Consider the following 20,551-nt stretch of genomic DNA (forward strand, 5'->3'; position numbering starts at 1 on the left):
ACGTTTTTGTCGGTAAGGTGGTAACTAGCCACAGTCAAAGCCTCCCACCAGACAGGAGAACAGAAAAATTAGGAATTAAACATTTCTCAAACTTTCCCTGCCACCTAGCACTTATCGCTACATGCTCACCACTATGAAGTCGTCAGAAGAGAGTCTAGAAGTAAGCGCCTAAACTAAATTCCACCGCCAAAGTTACAAAATTACGCAACCTAGTTTTATACATGTAAATAATAGACAATCTCTTTTCTCTGATATCCGCCGCGTGCACAATAATCTGAGGCAAATCCGCAAACAAACACCTCAAATTATTGTGTTACCAGAACGCTTCATAACTTGGCGGCACGACTTTCTCGGTAGGGCGCGACGGCCTTAGCCACGACCAAAGCCTCCCACCAGACCACACCAGAGAAAAATCGAAAATTATAGATATATTCAAAATTTTCTCTGCCGCTGATCGAGCCGTTGACCTCCCGCTAACCGCTACAAGCTCCCCACTGCGCCAGGAAGGTCTTGAGAAGACCGCCAGGGAGTAAGCGCATAAACTAAATTCCACCGCAAAAGTTACCAAATTACGCATCCCAGCATCATAAATGTGAATAATAGACAATCTCTGACACCCCGCTCGCACAATAATTTGAGGCAAATCCGCAAACGAGGGTACACCGAAGCGTTATAACGAACGAACGAATATGAATACGCAATGCGTGTGTACACGCCTTTACATTAGCATATATTAATATTCAACAATAAATAGTTGCGCCGCTTGTTACAGTACGAAAGGTTGTTCAATGGGCTTATTTACTTGGTTATTGCATTGAGTGATGACGGTATGTAGGTGAGTACAGAGTTGGTGTTTTTAGGTTTCCGTAGGTATAATAACTGTGACTTTGTCCGGCCGTCCGTCACAATCAAATATTACACAGTAAATAGTTGCGCCGCTTATTAGGTACGAAAGGCTGTCTAATGGGCTTATTTACTTGATGACGGTAGGTAGGTAGGTACAGGATTGATGTTTAGTTGATTTAATAAAGCTTTGAGCCTCATACGAAGGCTCTGAGTCACTCAGCGGGCGATCGCGGAGTATCTCGTAGAGTGGGAGTATCTCGTAGAGAGGGTGTATCTCTACGAGATCAGAAATGAATCCGTAGAAGAACCAGAGTTACCGACATAGCTCAGCGAGTCGCAAAGCGGAAGTGGAAATGGTCGAGGCACATAACTCGAAGAACCGATGGACTTTATGTTTCCAAGGTGCTGAAATAAATAACAGATAAACGCAGCGTTGGTCGGCCCCCAACGAGGTGGACAGACGATATCAAACGAGTCGCTGGGACTCTGAGAGCCACTGGAAACAAGCGGCCCAGGACAGTAGATTTTGGAACTCCCTACAAAAGACCTATGTCCAGCAGTGAGTCAAACGGTTGAAGTGATGATGATGATGATGAAATAAATCTATCGACAATACCGTATACTAATAGGTATTCTAAATGCGAAAGTGTGTTTGTACGTTTGTCCTTCCTTCACCCCTTAACTAAGCAAACAATCGACTTAATTTTTGGCACAGAGTTAGTTGAAAGGACGGAGAGTAACACAGGCTACCTTTTATTCCAAGAAAACATACAGTTCCCTCGGGATAAATAAAAAACCGTAATAAAAGCGGACGAAGAACGCGGACAACAGCTAGTAATATTATGAATTCGAAAGTATGTTTGTTTGTACTTGCTTCACGCCCTAACTAAGCAGCCAATCGACAGGTATAGTTGAAAAGAAGATGGATAGTATCATATCATAGGCTACTTTTAGGCCTGGCAGAATATCAAATTCCCAATGGTCATATTTCTGGGTCAAATTTTAAGCTTCATAAAGACACATTTAAATTGCGGTGATAGCCCAGTGGATGGGACTTCGACTTCACTTTCGGCGAGCCGAGTTCGAATCCCAGAACGCACCTATAACTTTTATAAGATATGTGCGTTTAAAGCGATTAAAATATCACTTGCTTCAACGGTGAAGGGAAACATCGTGAGGAAACTCGAAAGCCTGAGTGTGCGCCATAAAGTTCTTATAAGTGGGTGGAGTCCAACAATCCGCACTGGGCCATGGCTTCCTTTCATTATATGGTAATGGGTCGATATGATGAAACACACATTATCGTTTTACTTTCATATTTTTGGAGTACGGATCATCAATGGCCTATATTCGACTATGTTATCTTAAAAGCCTCTTCCACGCCGGGGGACGAATTGATAATAGCAGTTGATTAGTGTAGCACACAGGACGCTGCCTGTTCTTCGTTTTATTCCATTAAGTCGCCTCGTACGAGACCCTAGGGTAGAGGAATATGGTATCCTGACCCGTTATCCCCACACAGTTTAAGGGAGTCAATTATCTCCCCGGAGAAAGGATACAAATTTATCTTCTCCACAGATTTATCAACTCTCAGAGCAGTGGCGCACAAGTGGAAATAGTATCTCCAATTCCATATTCCCGTGCTTTAGCAGGTGGACAAGTCAATTATATCCCTTATTATTTATTGGATATAATTTTGGATATAATTTTTTGTCGTCTGCCTGTGCTAGATCTGCTGTAGGCCAGAGAACTTTATGACTTTATAAATTTGGCATTAGACAGTAGTGGAGATCTTAGCTCGTAGCTCCGATGATGGAATGTTCAGAATTGAACAAATCCTCAAAATAACTCTACGAACGCCCCAAACAAGCTTCTGTTCTAAATTTATCAATTATAAGCAAATTTTAATTAAATTGTGGAAAAACTCACACATGTCCATTCTTGGCGGCTCTATGAAGAGGTGTGGAATAAAATTTGTGTACCCTCCAGTTAGGGTACTTATATTGGTGCACCAACGTTGGATGTGTAGCAAGCAAATGTTTCACGGTGGGCAACCTGGTAACAAAGATTTTAGGATTAAAATACATAGTTCTCCTAATTTCTTCCAACACTCAATATGTTTTTTTTTTTTTAATTATTGGCGGACTAAGCATGATGGCTCACCTGATTGTGTGTGGAAAATCATTGATTATAAACACAACACTTTCCAGGCAGTGGCGTGCATAGAGGGTATGCACAGGGTATGCAGATGATCAGTGGCGTGCACTTCATACATTCACAAAAGCACTGCCTACCCTAATATTGATACATAACTCGTATAGGAGGAGAATTTTGGCTCATTTATGCAATTTTAATGGTGTATGCATACCCTGGTAAGAAACCCAGTGCACGCCACTGCAGATGATATAAAATGAAGAAAATCTCCAGTAAGAATTTTTAAAATTTAAGGATAGCCTTTGTAAGAGTTATAAAAAGACTACCCTTAAGTATTTATAACTTTTACTGGTGTTTTTGTTCATTTTATACCATATGCATACCCTGAGCATACCCTCTATGCACGCCACTTTTCCCAGGGCATGCAAGGAACATGTCCTCGAAAGTGCCGGCCCGTCAACCTGAGGGGTAGATTTAAGTTTCATATGCCTACCACCTGACCGGCAACCACGCTCTTAAAGCCGGAACAAAGCATTGCAACAATGCTGCTTGCGGCAGAAATTAGCATGATGGCAGGACTTACCCGGACGAGCAAAAATCTCTACTATTACAAAATAGCTTAGCTTAATTAGTGATCATATTTATAGATGGTGTTCGAGAGCATCCCCTTTTCCAAATGACCTTCTAAACCTACTTACATAAAATGTATTGAGACTTGTGTATTTAAAGCTTTATAAGTGTACCTATTTAATATATAACAATTATTAAGTATTCATAGTTTTTAATTTTAAAATCTTAGAAACAAACGTCGCATAACGTTGGAATAGTTATATCATTGTTTGTCACAATCCAACTTACAGCAACTTTCAAAAATCAGTACTTAGAGAACTAATAAACGCCAGAATTCACAAACTAACAACCGAGGATAAATTTTGTTAACTAAGCTGACCAGCGAGACGTAATCTTTATAATATACTCCACACAACCGCGTAAAGACCAAAGCGAAGTTGTACAAACTACCTCTAAGTGGGTAAAATCTAATTTCTAAAGACTGCGCTCTCAAAGAGATAGTTTGATACACAAGTCTTAAGATAAATTATTTACACTTCGCGTATTTTATGAGATTAGGTATATGCAAAACCTCAATGTTTATCTAATTATATCAGAATTCACATAAAACGAAATACCACACAGCTTTTAAGAGTTTTCCCTTTAATTTATATCCTAGTTATTTATCTTTAACACTTTGCAAAGACTCATCATGGTCATCCCTATCCATTGATAATAATAATAACTTTATGGCCATGCTCTATTATTATTTTAGATATAGTTACAGAAACAAAATACAATATTAGGTAACATAACAATAAGGCTATTGGTCGCCAACTCAGCATTATACTGTACTTTGATTGGCAACAATGCTCAGCATTGATTTTCAGTTTGCTCCAGCATCAAACTGAACTGTCAACTGCGCTTGCGGTATTCAGTGCTATGCAACCTACTTTATTATATGAAACGACAATACATCATAATATTTAAAAAAAACATTTATAAAATAAAAATTAAAACGTAGTGAAAAAAACATCAATTAAAGCGTAAATAAATTTAGAACCATTAGTAGCATTAGTAGAACCTTAGCGTTTACGTTGCCACAATGCTATTTATTTTTGTCACATTTCATAATATACCATGTTATTTGTCCAACAATCAATTATATCAATTTATGTATATCTTGGACGCCATATTATGACGCGGCCACGTTGATTCGTTTTTTAAAGTTATGCAAAGACACTTCAGCTCTGCTATCCTCTAGTTGAACCACAATCATTATCACCTTTATCAAACCAATACCGGTCCAATACATGGCACGGGTCTCCTCTAAGAATAAGACCAAGTGTGGGTTCGTAAACTTCAAGGAAAGGCTTGTTTATTTTGCGTACAATAGTTGAGGTATGTTATTCACGGAGGTATCGTTTAATTTTATTTTATATATTTATTTACAGATTTTTACATACTTTACAGTGAATTAAAGTTTGTCGGCAGTAGCTCTCGTGGACCTTTAGGCATTATTTACTCGTACTTAACTTAATTTTATACTGAGGTTATTATATTGCTACATACTTCCACACATGTTATTTTAAGGAATACAATCTTACCTGCCATATTGCGCAGCCAGGTCCAGAGCTGATTCGTCTTTAACGTTTCGCAAAGACACGTCAGCTCCCCTATCCACTAGTTGAGCCACGACTTTCACGGAACCATACTGTGCTGCCATTATTAATGGCGTTTCAAGGTCCGCTGTCTGTACAAGAAAATAATGTAACTTAATACTGATTTGTCTTGAACTTAATTTGTATGTCACCTGCAGTTATTTATTTATTCTTCTCTTTATTGCAGAACCATAAATCCGCTAACAAAAGACGGACGTACTTAATGCTTTAAATAAAACCTTTTATATCAGCCAACCTTTGGGCGTGCGTGAAAAACGAGTGGCCAAAAAAATCTGACGATACATTTTATTTTTACGATAGTTTATTGTAAAATCTTTTCTCAGCGGATGCCTACTCTCTACCTAAAAGGCTTAAATAGTTACTTACATATTTTGTGACTCTTTAATAGGTGGTTTTGAGACATTAAGTCCGTCTGGGATGGGATGTTTTTTTATATTCTTATACGTTTGGGAATCGGGTAGGTATAACTCCATCATAATTTGTAAAACTCCTTTTTTTCGGGAATGGTTATGTTTTAAGTGGTCCCATTTAAATTCCATCTTCATTTGAAGATTCGTATCGGAGACAGACAACTCTTCAAAAAATTACAGCAAATTAACCGAGATTGCTACTCTCGCATAAATATGCATTGTTTATTCAAATTCAAATTCAAAATTCAAAATTCATTTATTTCAAGTAGGCCTAATATAAGCACTTTTGAAACGTCAAGTCTGTCTGTTTGTAGTGATTCTACCACCGGTTCGGAAGGCAGATTCTACCGAGAAGAAGCCGGCAAGAAACTCAGCAGTTGCTCTTTTCCAACATCAACAATTTACATTTTGCATTTTAACATTCATTTTTCTATCTTGTGAGAGCTGAAAGCGGAGCCGGATGCTTCCAAGCAACCTTGTCAGTAAAAAATTCATCAATTGTTGTTTACGCAGTAACATCATAAATGTACACTCGAAACACTTACACGCAGACGTATACAGTATATCGTACTTTTTATATCATAGTTAGTAGTAGTTGGACATATTTTCGCGACTGTTAGCTAGTTATAAAAAAATTAATCACTAAAATATTTATATTTATTTAAAAAATATTAATGAATTAAATGTTGCCGTATTCAAAAAAAATATTTATACTTTTTGAAGTTATACTTCTTTTGGCGCGTTAGGGAAAAATAATGAGAGTAAATATTTACAATGCGCGTGCAATCCGTCGCAAAAAACCGACACCCTGAAGTTAGCTATAAGGTTTAACAGTGTACACTTTCAAATGTCAAAGTCTGCGGGCGCATTTCGGTGATTCAATTGATTCAATTGTACGTAAATCTCAAATTTTAATGTTTGTAGTCCGATAATGAGTCTAATAGTATTCCAAATTTAATTACGTTTATTATGTCCATTTCTTTAATTATATAGAAATATTTTTTTTGTGATATTTAAATAAACTATATTTAACTAATTGATATTGTATTATAATAAAACTTTTAATGTATTGAATACCTTTTTCTACAAACGTAGAATAAGGCGTAATTTGAAATTTTTTAATATCTTTTATCTCGTTACGCCAAAGGAGTATAACTTCTAACGCGTGTACGTAAGTTTTTTTTTTTACTTTTTGGTTTTTACATTTACTTCAGAAGTCGCTGTTTATTGTTATTATATCTTGTTTATTACACTTATTCACTTACCACTAAATCTATATTTACAGGTGGGTTGTGAGCTAGTAACATGGTGACAATGGCTGAGTCACCCTTCCACGCCGCCAGGTGGAGGGGAGAAGCTCCCGTTTTGTCTAGAACAGCCGGCGACGCGCCAGCTGATAGGAGAAGTCGGACTACCTCTCTGAAACAAAATATAAAAGATATATATATTTCGATATGATCATTATCATTATTACAGCCCATTATAGTCCACGCTGTACCAATACAGGTTAGAGGGCTCCTGTTCTGGGTTCAAATCCCGGATCGGGCCACAATAACACTATTGAATTTTTGTATCTAAATCTTCTTAGCACCAGTACAGATATTCGGCTCAACCACTTATCCGAGCTTAATGTAATTTAGCACATGTTTATATAAAAGCTAGAAGACGGACGTAAATATACTTTCTATCCCGCAGGATTTAAAAATAGCCGCAGCTAAACCTTAAAGAAAGTTTGCAAATGGGTAGCTTGCATCATAGCGGAACTATAAAAAAAATAAAAACAACTGTGGATTTCAGTGGGAGGCCAGGGTACGATAGGCAAGGTAATTTTTGGGAATTTCCTCTGGTCTAGTCTAGTGGCTTCGGCCGTGACTAGTACCACACTACAGACAAAAACGAGCTACCAAGCAATTTAGCGTTCCGGTACGACGCCGTGCAGAAACCATAGCGCCCTAGGGGTATGGGTTAGCCCTTACCATCAGAAGAGATTTTAGTCTAGGGCTAACTTGTACTATGTCTAAAGAAAAAATAGCTACTGTAAATAAGTCTTCTAAAAAAAAACTTACGTGTGACCATTTAAACATGCATGGTGAAGCGGAGTGTATCCATTGTCATCTTGCACATTGAGACCGCATTTTCTTAAACTGGAACAAAGAAAAGAAAATAAATTTATAAATATTTGGTCCGAAAGAAAAAAAAAACATTTGGCACGCAGTCGGTAGGATTCGAACCTACGCTCCCAGAGGGAATCTGATTTCTAGTCAGACGCCTTAACCGCTCGGCCACGACTGCTTTCATGTGAGTTGGCTAAAACTACATTATATACAATAACGAATTAAGAATCTGCTATTGCCGGCCGCAATTTTTTTTTTGATATAACTATTAACAGTAGGCAAATTACATTGAAACCACTCATGAATTGTGTATTAAGAACTTCTTTTGTTAGTTTGATTACCTATGTCACTTATTGAGCGTACAAAGTAACTATACATGTATTTTCAGCATAAATAGACATTTTTCAAACATTTATATAAGAAACTTTTAACTTATAGAGAGACATCTCAAAGAATTCATTAATTAGCAATTTTATGTAGCCTAGTAAACTGCACGAGTTAATTTTTTCTTATAATGTTCATATTGTTACAGTCCATTTTCTTTTTAAATTTTGTTATATTTTTATGGACATAAATAAAATTTTCAAATATGTACTGACTATGAACGGTCATTATTTTAACATCTTCAAATTTATCCCTTAATGACTCTCTTGGGCCCATTTTATACATAGCATAATTACCCAATAAAAATATATATGATAATTACTTATCTATTTCAAAGTATTAATATATATATATATATATAGACTGAATATGTATTAATCGCTCATAAATCATTACATGAATGTGGTTTTCCTTAACTAATAGTTAGCAACATGTGTCAGGCACTTAGAAGGATAATGAAAATTATTTAGTGCCTTTAACGCAACTTTTGTGATATGATTATCGTGTTATATGTTTGGGTGGGTTTAATAGAACTGCCATATCCCTAATAGGTTAGCTGCTTTAAACTCTGCATTAATTTACCACCAAGACTGCGTCTCTGCAGTCTGGGGCTAACTTGTAGTAGCATACAAAATAAATCAACTATCTAACGACTGCATTTCGTTCAGATCTCTACGATAACTGACGATTGAGTCTAGATGTGAAGATGATGAATCTACTGTGTTATTGTAATAAAGCAGAAGTATCAGAACGTTTTCATCGAAAGGTTTTTTTTTGTTAATTTACTATATTTAATTTATTGTGAAATGTTTCAACATCTGCCAAGGTGCCTAGGTTACTAGGTAATAAAACAATAATAAGTAACAAATTTCCATATCCAGATTTACTTGGATTTTTAAATATATAATACCAATTGGATACTCAATGTGTCATTAGACATTACTTATGTGATTCCAAGTAATAATCAAGGCCAACAACAGTTGAGCGTGTGCTTTGCTAAATTAACATTTATTGGTTTGATTTTAAGGTCACATTTTCTAAACACTTTATACAAGACTTTATTGATAGTATAAAGACTAACGATGCATTATAGGTATCACGCTGAGTTAATTGAAGCCAACGTGTTATTTTTCTCCGATTTCAAGAACATGGAGGAGTACTCAATTCGTTGCGTTCCTATTTACCTATAGACATTTCTCAGAAACCTCCATAGCACGGGCGCAGTGGTGACCAGAGAAAATATAAATTCGCCTGCAATTTGGGAATTTACATTTTCTCTGATCTTGCCCAGTTGCTGGAGGCTTCGGCCATGGCTACTAACCACCCTACCGACAAGACGTCCCTCCAAGCGATTTAGCGTTCCGGGACGAGTCTGTGCAGAAACTTCAGGGTTCAATATAACTGTCCAACAATAGATTAGTCCATTGCTATGTTAGACTGCGTCATCAGTTACCATCAGGTGGGATTGCACTAAAGAGCTAACTAGTAGCAGAACAAAAAAAAACAACCTCTCTAGTGCAATGTTGTTAGAGGTCCCGAGGGAACAGGCAATATGGGAATTTATAATCTGTGAAGTACTGGTCCCAGAAAAGAATTTGTCAAAGAATTCTCCACTATCTGTCTCTGTTCTTCAAAGTTTAGGTAAATATGCTCCTATTCCGATCACTAGATAAATATTATTGATCGAAGATGACAAGTATTCTATGGAGATATCCACAGTCTAAGGTTTTTCCTACATAGTCTTATAGCCAGTGGCTTTTTTTGGAGAATATATCAAATATTCTAACCAAATTTTTGAGGACTACCTTCGCCTATTCGTTAAAACGCTTTAAATTAGTTATGCGTCTCCACAAGCGGTTACTGTAGTTTTTCTACGGATTTTCTCATTGCTGGTCTATTAGAAATAGTTAAATGACTCTAAATCGTTCCCCTCGCTAATAGGGCACAAAATCCAATGTCAATGCTCTAGAAAAAAACTGTAAGTGTCAAAATCAGGAAACAATTACTTTTATTACACTAGGTACAAATTAGCTGTCTACAACAAACGCGATGATCTCAGAAACTACTACTGGCCCGATTAGAAAAAATCTTTTAGTGTTGGATATCCCTTCAGGCTATCCAAGCAAAGCCCCAATGAAGAAATTTTCAAAATCGGGTTTTTTTTCTTTCGAGAACTTCCGCTGCGTGCGCTGCGTAAACGGTTAAAGTTTCGATAAAATCATCTATGACGAAGCATATCTTTTAAGGTTGACTTATACGAGGACGAAGTCGCAAGGGACCGCTAGTAGGTTTATACGCGGCATTTTAACGACTAGGTATTTTCGCCCGAGCCTTACACCAGCAGGGCTAGCACGGCCAGGAGATAAAAATTATATCCCCCGATTATATCCCCTGACAAGGGATATAATTAACGTGCCCGCCTGCTAAATCACTGGAATATGGAATAGGAGAAGTTTACCCCCGTTTTTAAATACACATAATATGTTATATGGATATCATTTCCACTTGTGCGCCAGTGCTCGGAGAGTTGATAAAGCTGTGGGAGAAGATGAATTTATATCCTTACCCCGGGGATATAATTGTCTCCTGCCCATGCTAGCCGTGCAGACAAAATACCTACCAACAATAATTTCAAAATAATTTGATTAAAAATTAGTATATTAAGTAGAACTCGTTGTTTTTCAATTAAAACGAAATGAACAGCAATATGCTATAAACATACTCGATGTATACTTATAGCTCGTTTTTTTTCCAAACAAAAAAGCGAATTCAACATACGGAAGAGTATTTTAACAAGTCCTGTTTGCGTATTTACCAGTGCGTAAAGTTTTAACAGTTCCCTAACTACATAGAATTTATTTATTATGCATAAGATATATTTCCGCATCTTATACTTACTTTATCAACTTAAACCTTAATTATCATTGAACTGGACTTAACTTAACAAAACTTGCCCCGTGGTCCGTCACCACGGGAGGATTATATATAAATAAATAAATATACTACGAAAATACACACATCGCCATCTAGTCCCCAAAGTAAGCGCAGCTTGTGTTATAGGAACTATGATAACTGAAGTATAATTTGATGAATAATATATACAAATACTTATTATATACATAGAGACACCCAGACAATGAAAAACATTCATGTTCATCACGCAATTTACAGTTGTGGGAATCGAACTTCAAGCAGGGTCGCTGCCCACTGCGCCAATCGGCCGTCCAAATGAATGGATGAATAAGATCAGAATACAGCTGTCACCTACCCAGTGGCGTGCATAGAGGGTATGCACAGGGTATGCAAATGATATAAAATGAAGAAAATTTCCAGTAAGAGCTATAAATACTTAAGGGTAGACTTTTTATAACTCTTACAATGCCTATCCTTGGGTCTTTTAAAACTCATACTGGAGATTTTCTTCTTTTTATATCATCTGCATACCCTGAGCATACCCTCTATGCACGCTACTGCACCCACCCCTCCTCTTCCAGCGGGTGCCGTACAAGGCAACTAAGGAAAGAAAGAAAGAAAATAAATCTAGTCATACGTTAAGTGTTACAAACACTACCTACCTGAGTAGCACCAGACAGAAAGGGTGTACAACTCAGCTTATTATCTAACTTATCACGTTTAAGACTTATTGTAAAAGTAGGTACCTATAAACCTAACTAATCTTAATATTATTGTACTTATTACGATTTAAATATCAGGTTATGTGTGGGTACCTACTATTACTCACGTTTTGGATCTATATAAATTCTATTTCACATATTTCATTTTACAGAATGAGTTTAGAATCAGAATGATTGAGCTAATTCACCAAGCTTATCTGGGTAACAAAAATAAAAACATTTATGCATGTAATAGAATATGCGTGAAATTAGAACTATAATCATCATAATCAAAGTCAGCCTATTTAGATCCCACCGCTGGACTTAAGGTTCTTTCTATTTTAGGATATAGACCTACAACTGTGCTCCAAAGCGAGTTGGTGGGCTTTAGCGGCTATAGTCATTGAAGGATAACAAACGATGCTTTTCGAGACAAAATACTCACTCCAGGCTGGTCCATACTTAGTATTCTAAGGTCTATCAGATAACTTCCCAGTTCAGACCTCGTGATACGCAGGTACCTTAATGTGCTAAACACTGTACCAACGAGGGAGATAAATATTAGTATGGTATCCAAGTTTGGCATATAAAGCCATGCATACGGACGTTTGCTTTTCAAGATAAAATTAATATTAAATAATACCTTACTAATCGATCCATACTAAAATAATAAGTGCTAAAGTGGGCCTGTTTATTTATTTGTCACCCACTTATGTTCATCTCAACCACTGTACCGGTCGTGGCGAAAATTGGCACACAAATAGGTTTACAAAACACCGAAACACCGTTCCAACGGGATTAAAAAACTAAACTTTGATACCGAAGTACAAGTACGTTGACAAAATTATGCAGAGATATCGTGCATCCTAGAGACATACATAGGATACTATTTAGTCTGAGAAGAAAAAAAACAACAATAAGACCATGAATTTACTGCCAAGAGCTAGTAGTAGTAGAGTAGTGTTTATATTAAGAGAACAACTTGACTATTTTGTTGTTGTTTTGTTTGCAAAGGAGTGAAAAATCAGAATGCTGTAGTAGATAACAAGTACTTACCTATCGTAATCGAATATTTTCTCTTTGATTTTCTTTTTAGCTTTCACACAATTCCTGTAGATGTGGTATTTCGCATCGCACATACTGCTACACACATCGAAACCGCTAAAGCAAGTCACATTTTTATTGAGATTACTCATGTTACGGAATTTAGAGACATCATTTGTTTAATTTGATATTTAATACAAATTTAGACTTTTTGATTGAAATCTTCGAACAAAACTGAAATAATCGGGAGAAACATTCAACGACAGCTCGGTCAATAATAATCAAACAGTATCATGACCACACGGCCAAAATATTTACTATTGTAACTATATATCTATTTTTCAATCACAAACATCACAAAATTAATCGCTTCCAATACAATTACTTGTGTTCTTTTGAAGTATATTTAAAATAATGCTTTTGGTACTTGTCACAAAGTCTCATGTATAATTCATGACACACATTCGATATCTGTTTTTGCTAAGAAATGGAACACTTTTAATAAAACACTACGATAGTAACATATTAAATAAATGGAAACAGTCGTCTTATCTACACGTATTTAAAACAATGTTTTTGACACAAAGCCTAAATATTTTTTGTAACCACATTCTATGACAGTTCCTTAGTCACTGCGTTATATCGGTATGAGTCACAGGAGATTCCCATCTCGTAAACTGGTTTGTCGGTGCACCTATCCAACAATTTTACGTACAGAAAGGTACCTATTAACAAGTAGACGGATAGGCAGGGCAATATTTAATGAAGCCGGACCGTAATGCAAAGTGTCGATAATAAAGATAAGATAATAATACAAGTAGTTCAAGGAAATTAAGGGTATTAATTGCAAATGTTATTAATATATGCGATTTAAGAAATAATTGTGATAGACTATCAACATCATCATTGTCGACCCATTACCGGTACATTACAGAGCACGTAGTCCACCACACTGGACAATTGCGGATTGGTGGACTTCACATGCCTTTGTGAACGTTATGGAGAACTCTTATGCATACAGGTTACCTGACGATGTTTGACTTGACCTTTAAAGCGAGTGATATTTTTATTAAAATAAATAAATAAAAAATAAATATACTACGACAATACACACAGCGCTACCTAGCCCCAAAGTAAGCATAGCTTGTGTTATGGGTACTAAGATGACTGATGAATATTTTTATGAATTATATATAAATAAATACTTAGAAAATACATATAAACACCCAGACACTGAAAAACACTTATCTTCTTTCTTTCTTATCTTATCTTTATTGCTTATTATATAGTTGGAGGTGGCGGAGATCGAAGTCCCCCCCGGGTGAGCCTAACCCGAATCGATAGGCTATCAAAATAAGATAAAGGCTACATAACCTAGCCACTATTATCCATACTAATTTTACAAATGCGAAAGTAACGCTGTTTGTTTGTTACTTTTAAAGCATAGGCATCAGTCAAAGGCGTGCACTTGATACATGTACAAAAGCACTGCATATCCTAACATTGATATATTATATAACTCGTATAGGAGGAGAATTTGTGCCGTTTTATGCAATTTTCCTGGTTTCCATACCCTGGTAAGAAACCCAGTGCACGCCACTGGCATTAGTTCATAAAATATTTTATCCACATCTAGCCCCTTAAGGAGTAAAAAGGGGTTATCACTTTGTATGGAACTCCTATGTATTCAAAGTTAGAGACGTTTTTTGGATATCACCTTTTAAGGATGATAAAATAGGAGATAAAATTATCTACTGATGTTTTTTATTACTCAGTCTACAAACCTGAAATTTTGAAAAAAGGTTGTTTCTAAAATATACATCAGTTAATATAATATTTTATTTGAAGGGGTAGAACAGGGGTTGGAAGTTAGAGATACCAACATTTCATTGTTGTAGTATATTTATTTATTCATTTAATTATTATTTAATATATTAAAATAACTATTAACGCCAAAATGAGTCTTTCGGTCTGTTTGTAGCCATCTACAAATGAAGCGGTGATAGCGCACTGGGCAGGAACTCGACTTTCCTTTCGGGGAGCCGAGTTCAAATCCCAACACGCACCTCTAACTTTTCTAAGTTATGTGCGTTTTAAGCAATTAAAATAACACTTGCTTCAACGGTGAAGGAAACCTGCATGCCTGAGAGTTCTACATAATGTTCTCGAAGGTGTGTGGAGTCCACCGATCCGCACTAGGCCAGCGTGGTGGACTACGGCCTTAACCCCTTCTCATTGTGGGAGGAGACCCGTGCTCTGTAGTGGGCCGGTATGGGTTGATATGATGATGATGATGATGCAGCCAGAAGCCGCATAAACTTTTGAACTGATCTTAAGGACATTTGAAAATTTCAAATGTCCTTAAGATCAGTTTAGCCGTTAGCTTTCTTTCTGGACTATGCATATGATTTTCCGAGGGATTTTTTGAGACTACTACTATAACGCAAACGAAGTTGCGGGCATCTGCATTAATCACCCTGGGTGCCCATCTGATGTTATAATATAAACTTGAGAGTATGTATTCCTTTCGGATTGTAACTGATTATCTGGGGAATCACACTCACACAATCTAAGGATTGTGTATTAACAGGGCAAATCGAAATTTTATTGCGGACGAAGTCGGAGACAACAGCTATCTTGTCTATATTATAATGCAAGAGCTCGCTATAGACAAAAATAAATAAATTATATGGAACCAACTAGATTTTAAAAATAAGCCATGCCTCTCGCTCGTTACACAACATATCGTTCTAGATTATATTCTAACTTCCATATCTTTGATTTTTCCACAGAGCAAGTAATTTCATAATAAGTACCATGAAATGAAAAGGCCAGTAGGGTTACGCGGAAATTTTCAAATAATAATCGATTAATGCTTTTATTATTCACATAGACTTGGTAGGAGCTATGGAATAGGAAGGATTTAACTGTATGCTCTTTGTACATATCACAAACCGGATATCATCATCAACCGGAGCTTTATGATATCCCATTGCTGGGCACAGAACTCTCTCAGAGTAGGCTATTCTTTTTTATGTACTTTTTGTGGTGTGCAATAGAAGTATATTCATTCATTCATTATGTAGAGCTATAAAGTTGTTATGTATTACCATTCACGCTTTTCAAATGTTAGCTAAACTTTAACGATCATTTTTAAATCAAATGATAAATTATAATAACTGGGACTGCTCTCTAAGGCAGGATACCTAATGCACCTACTACTTAAATCTCCTTACTCAAGGCTACTTAAATAATAATAATACTCAAATAAATATTTCTTACGACGCAAAATAAGGTTGTCCCGATCTACTAGGACCTCAAGAACAATATAGGTACTTACTTGAAAAGTACGTAATTGAACATGCTAGCAACTACACCAACAAGGTAGTTAACCCCGTACCCCGTGATATGGCATTATTAGGACTGGACAACAGGATCTCAAATAAAATCCAAAACCTCAACAATGCGTTCAATTTCGGGACGGTTCATTGTAAACTAAACATTTAAACAACACCGTAACAGGTAAACAGTAAACAAGCAAAGCAAACAAGTTCAATAAACCGACAACTAGCGTCCGATATAATCTGTACAAACTGAGTAGAAATGTCAACATTATGTAACGCCTCAGTAATACTCGGAATTGATGGATACCAAGAACGATTTTTTCTAGTAAAATATGGCTTCTGTAAACGGCTTTAATTTGATCTCTTCGGCAATGTGAATCTATTAGAAGTAACATTGCAAAGTAATATTCCCAATACCTATTACAATATTCAGATTATGGTAATTTCAATATTCAGATAACAATAGTTCCGTTTTACATTGTAGACTAAAACAAAATTGCTAAACTCAATAGTCCTTAGATAGTCTAAACGTTGACTATCTTAGCAAGTTTTATTCTCTTATCGCATAGGCGACGCGTCTAAAACTTTGCCACAGCACACAAAATAGCGAAACCACATAACTGAATATTTAAGAAGAAAAATAACAGTTCCATTCCTATAATACGCTTTATCAAGGAAGGAGGATTTCATTTGTGCAGCAGTTACAAGGAGATTATACTGTACCATTAGTAGGTACTAGGTTCTATATACATAAGTAAACTCGCAAACTCGAAGTAGTGTTCAAGTATGGAAACACTGGAACGTCAGAGTAAAATGGAACATATTTCGATTGTTTCAACGCTCAAATTCGACCACAATACTACATCTATGACTTTTGGCGGAACGTTTATAAAATACATATGTATCGTACAGAATTTGCTAATCTAAATCGAGTGTTATTTGGTGCATTTTGCAATGGCGGTATAATGTCTCGATATGCGAAAGCGACTCTACATCTGCGAGCGTCCAAATCTTACACTGGGCATTAAATTGCTTAACACCACTTTTGCTCCCTCAACTTCCAGAAGTATCTTTGAACAACACACTACTAATACTACTAATAATTAAACAACCTAGATAACTGTTACAAGCTCCATCCAGATTACTAATATAATCGGTCACCAATGCTTAGTATAGTTCCGTTCACTTACTTATTAAACATAAGATTTTTTAAACAAATGTACCAACCCATAACACAGCCTAAGTTTCCAGAGAACAATGGACTCACTGCTGCACTGTAATCGGAACTTCATGTCAACAAACTAATACCGCAGGTCACAGTTCTAACACTTGTTTATACTGCAAGTATTAGGCTGTGACTAATCGCGCGGTAACTGGTAATGGACGTCGAACCGTTAAATGTCACTTTTCTCCATATCAGTTAAACGAATTCTTGTACAAATATTGGTCCGAAATATTTACAAGAGCGGTACACCGTTCCGTGGCGACTATCGCAGAGACTCGAACCACAAATGACTAACATAGGAAAACGAGCGCCGAAGTGATTCATCAGGCAACAGGTTGGAAGATGGTAACTTTTTATTGCGGTATTTTCGCTCGTAACTGTTGTTTTGGGGCATTTGAGCCGGTAGTCTAATGAGACTTTGTGAATTAGATACTTTCTTGGTATCTACTTGTAGTTTTGTTACAAAGCGTCTAATGCAATACTAATGATGAGTTGTAAAAGTTGCATAGACTTAGTTAATTATTATTGACTAGGTCAATATTGATAAACTAAGGTAGATATATAATAAAAGATTATATTTATTAAAAGGTTTGTGTTTAGTATAAAAAGGTACCAGAAAAAGGGGAAGTTCACCAATGAGATAATAAATATTTTTATATTTTATATATTTTTTTATTTAGATAGTCCCCCTGATGATAGGTGGAAAACTATCGCCATCAAGGAAAACTTTCTGAAAAGTGCCACCTTGCTTGCTTCAATGCTGAGCTGGCACCTTTTTTCTAGGTTGGGCCACACATAACATACGTGGTGTCTTTAATACTGTAATGTGTTGCGCAATGTAAAAAAAATATTTTTGTCTGTCCTTCTTTTCTATCTTTCTTTTCATTGTCCATCAACATGAGGCGTAGACCGTGTTATATCTCATGTGCCTGCAAAGAGCCCTCCCTTCCAACTGTAACACACCATTGCAACAACCTTGCTTAGCGGCAGAAACAAGCATGGCAGTAGTAATTCCCCGGACGAGCTCTCAGATAAATAAAATATAATATATATACTGCGACAGTACACACTAAGATCACTGACGAATATTTCTTTATGAATAATGTGCATAAATAATCATAATATATTTAAATATTTAAAACACCCAGAAACTGAAAAACATTTATTTTCATCACACAATCGTTTTCCAGTTGTGGGAATTGAACCCACGGCCTCAGAAAGCAGGGCCGCTGCCCACCGCGCCAATCGGCCGTCAAATCCAGACGGACCAAACCAAGGGTCTATTAATCGCCCCTACATAAATGGAAGCCAAAACTCAGAAAAGTGTAGAGAAGTATTAGCAACACACGATTCGGAACTACCAGTCTGCTAAGACTAAAATGACTAAGACGAAAATTAATAATATGCAGTAGGCTAACGAAGCCAGACTCTAAAAACTATTACTTTTCGTATGTCTATTCAATCTACATGTGCCTCGATTTCGCAGTATCTATTAGGATAGCATAGACACACCTGGATAAGGCTTTTGGGTACAAACCACATATTTTTATTTATTTCCATTACGTCGGTTAAACAACGGTGACCTAGTAAACTCTAGTTAAGCAAGCCTGTTTATTTCCCTTCAATAACACCCGGTTATAAGTTTATTCATCATCCGCAGCCTATTCACATCCTACTGCTGGGCACATTCCTTATCTCTCATAGGAGAGTTGATTTAAGATCATAGACCCAATACGCTGCTAAAATGCGGATTGGTGGGCTTATTACAAAGTCAGTGATAATAATCGAGAATAACTCAGAGGCATAATAACTAATATTTATAACTCAGGGCTGACACCGCCAATTTACTAAGTCCGGGCTGATACTGATAATTTTACACCATGCCTTGTTAGGTATACTGTTAATTACTGGCCCGAGATTGGAACCCAGGACCTCATGATCCGAACACGCTAACCACTAGACCAGCGAGGCAATTAAATGTTTTCACATATTGCGAACCGATCTTCTCCATACACTCCATTTTAGCGGTAGAACATTCGTCGCCAACCGCTTCCGGATGTCGGATAGCAAACGCTCTGTATAATCTCACTGGCCTATCGCAAATCGGAATAATAAGCATAGTCAAAAATAACAGTAAGACGATTGTGGGACAGTTAACGACTCTCAATAATAGCTTTAGTTTTGCTCGTAAACGCTAAACTTTTTGAATCCAGTTTAGCATAGGTATATATCAGTGGCGTGGGTTTCTTAACAGGGTATGCATACAGTAAAAGGATTACAAAAAAGGTGCCAAAAGTCCTTCTCCTATACGAGTTATATATCAAGTTTAGGGCAGACAGTGCATTTGTGCATGTACGAAGTGAACGCCACTGATATCTATCTACGAGTATATAGCAGATATCCAAACTGCATAGTATTGAGATGCTTATTTTATTTATTTATTTGTACAAGTTTATTGCATTGCAAAGTCATCATCATCCGCGTAACGTTATCCGATGTATGTATAGCATATATCGGATAACGTTACACGGTGCGTTATCTCCTTTATTTCTCAATGAGTTATTTAACAAAAAGGTTATTGTATCTGAACAAGGGTAACCTACATGTGTAAAGTCGTGTGTCACGAAATATTATAAGAATTAAACAATACTATAACCTCGACGCTCTCGTTCCCTCCGTGACCGAGGCCGTTTGCACCCTTTATCATCATCATCTTCATCATCTTGATTTCTTCTCAATTTTTTTTAGTGAAAGTACCTACCTGATAAATAATAACTGACGGACCAAGCAGATGGCCCACCTGATGTTAAGTGGAAAACCTTTGCCTATAAGCAGGGCAACACTTCACGTCTTGTAAATGCCGCTCTGCGTCGATCAACCTGGCGCGTAGGTTTTAGGCCTCATGAGCCTGTAATTACACCTTGCTGATCTCAGCAATGCTTCTTGGCTGCAGAAATAAGCATAGCGGTACTTCCCCAGACGAACTTTGCGATAAAAAGCTCTAGGTACTAATATAAAAAGGAATCAACAAGTTCGAAGAAAGGTGACGATAAGTAAACCAAAGAACAACCAGCTTATGTCCAACCCTCGTAGTTAAAAATTTCCGAAATTATCACCATATTCAAGAGAATATGGTATGGTGGTTTTTTTCATTGTAGTAAGAACTACAATGAAAAAAATATTAT

At 36.6% G+C, this 20,551-nt stretch overlaps 1 protein-coding gene and 1 non-coding gene across 2 annotated transcripts in view; both read right to left on the bottom strand.

Moving 5' to 3' along the window:
• LOC120624931 overlaps positions 1-20,551 on the bottom strand; it is a 151,964-nt gene that overhangs the window by 126,207 nt on the left and 5,206 nt on the right. The window contains exons 2-5 of the mRNA XM_039891756.1: positions 7,708-7,779; positions 6,907-7,060; positions 5,157-5,302; positions 2,776-2,901 (exon numbers count right to left, since the gene is read on the bottom strand). Coding sequence (XP_039747690.1) covers positions 2,776-2,901; positions 5,157-5,302; positions 6,907-7,060; positions 7,708-7,779 — 498 coding nt within the window. The remainder of the gene's footprint in view (positions 1-2,775; positions 2,902-5,156; positions 5,303-6,906; positions 7,061-7,707; positions 7,780-20,551) is intronic.
• On the bottom strand, positions 7,852-7,933 carry Trnas-aga. Its single transcript has one exon. It is a non-coding gene; the product is annotated as a tRNA-Ser (tRNA).

The sequence above is a fragment of the Pararge aegeria genome, chromosome 7, assembly GCF_905163445.1.
Source record: "Pararge aegeria chromosome 7, ilParAegt1.1, whole genome shotgun sequence".
NCBI lineage: Eukaryota > Metazoa > Arthropoda > Insecta > Lepidoptera > Nymphalidae > Pararge > Pararge aegeria.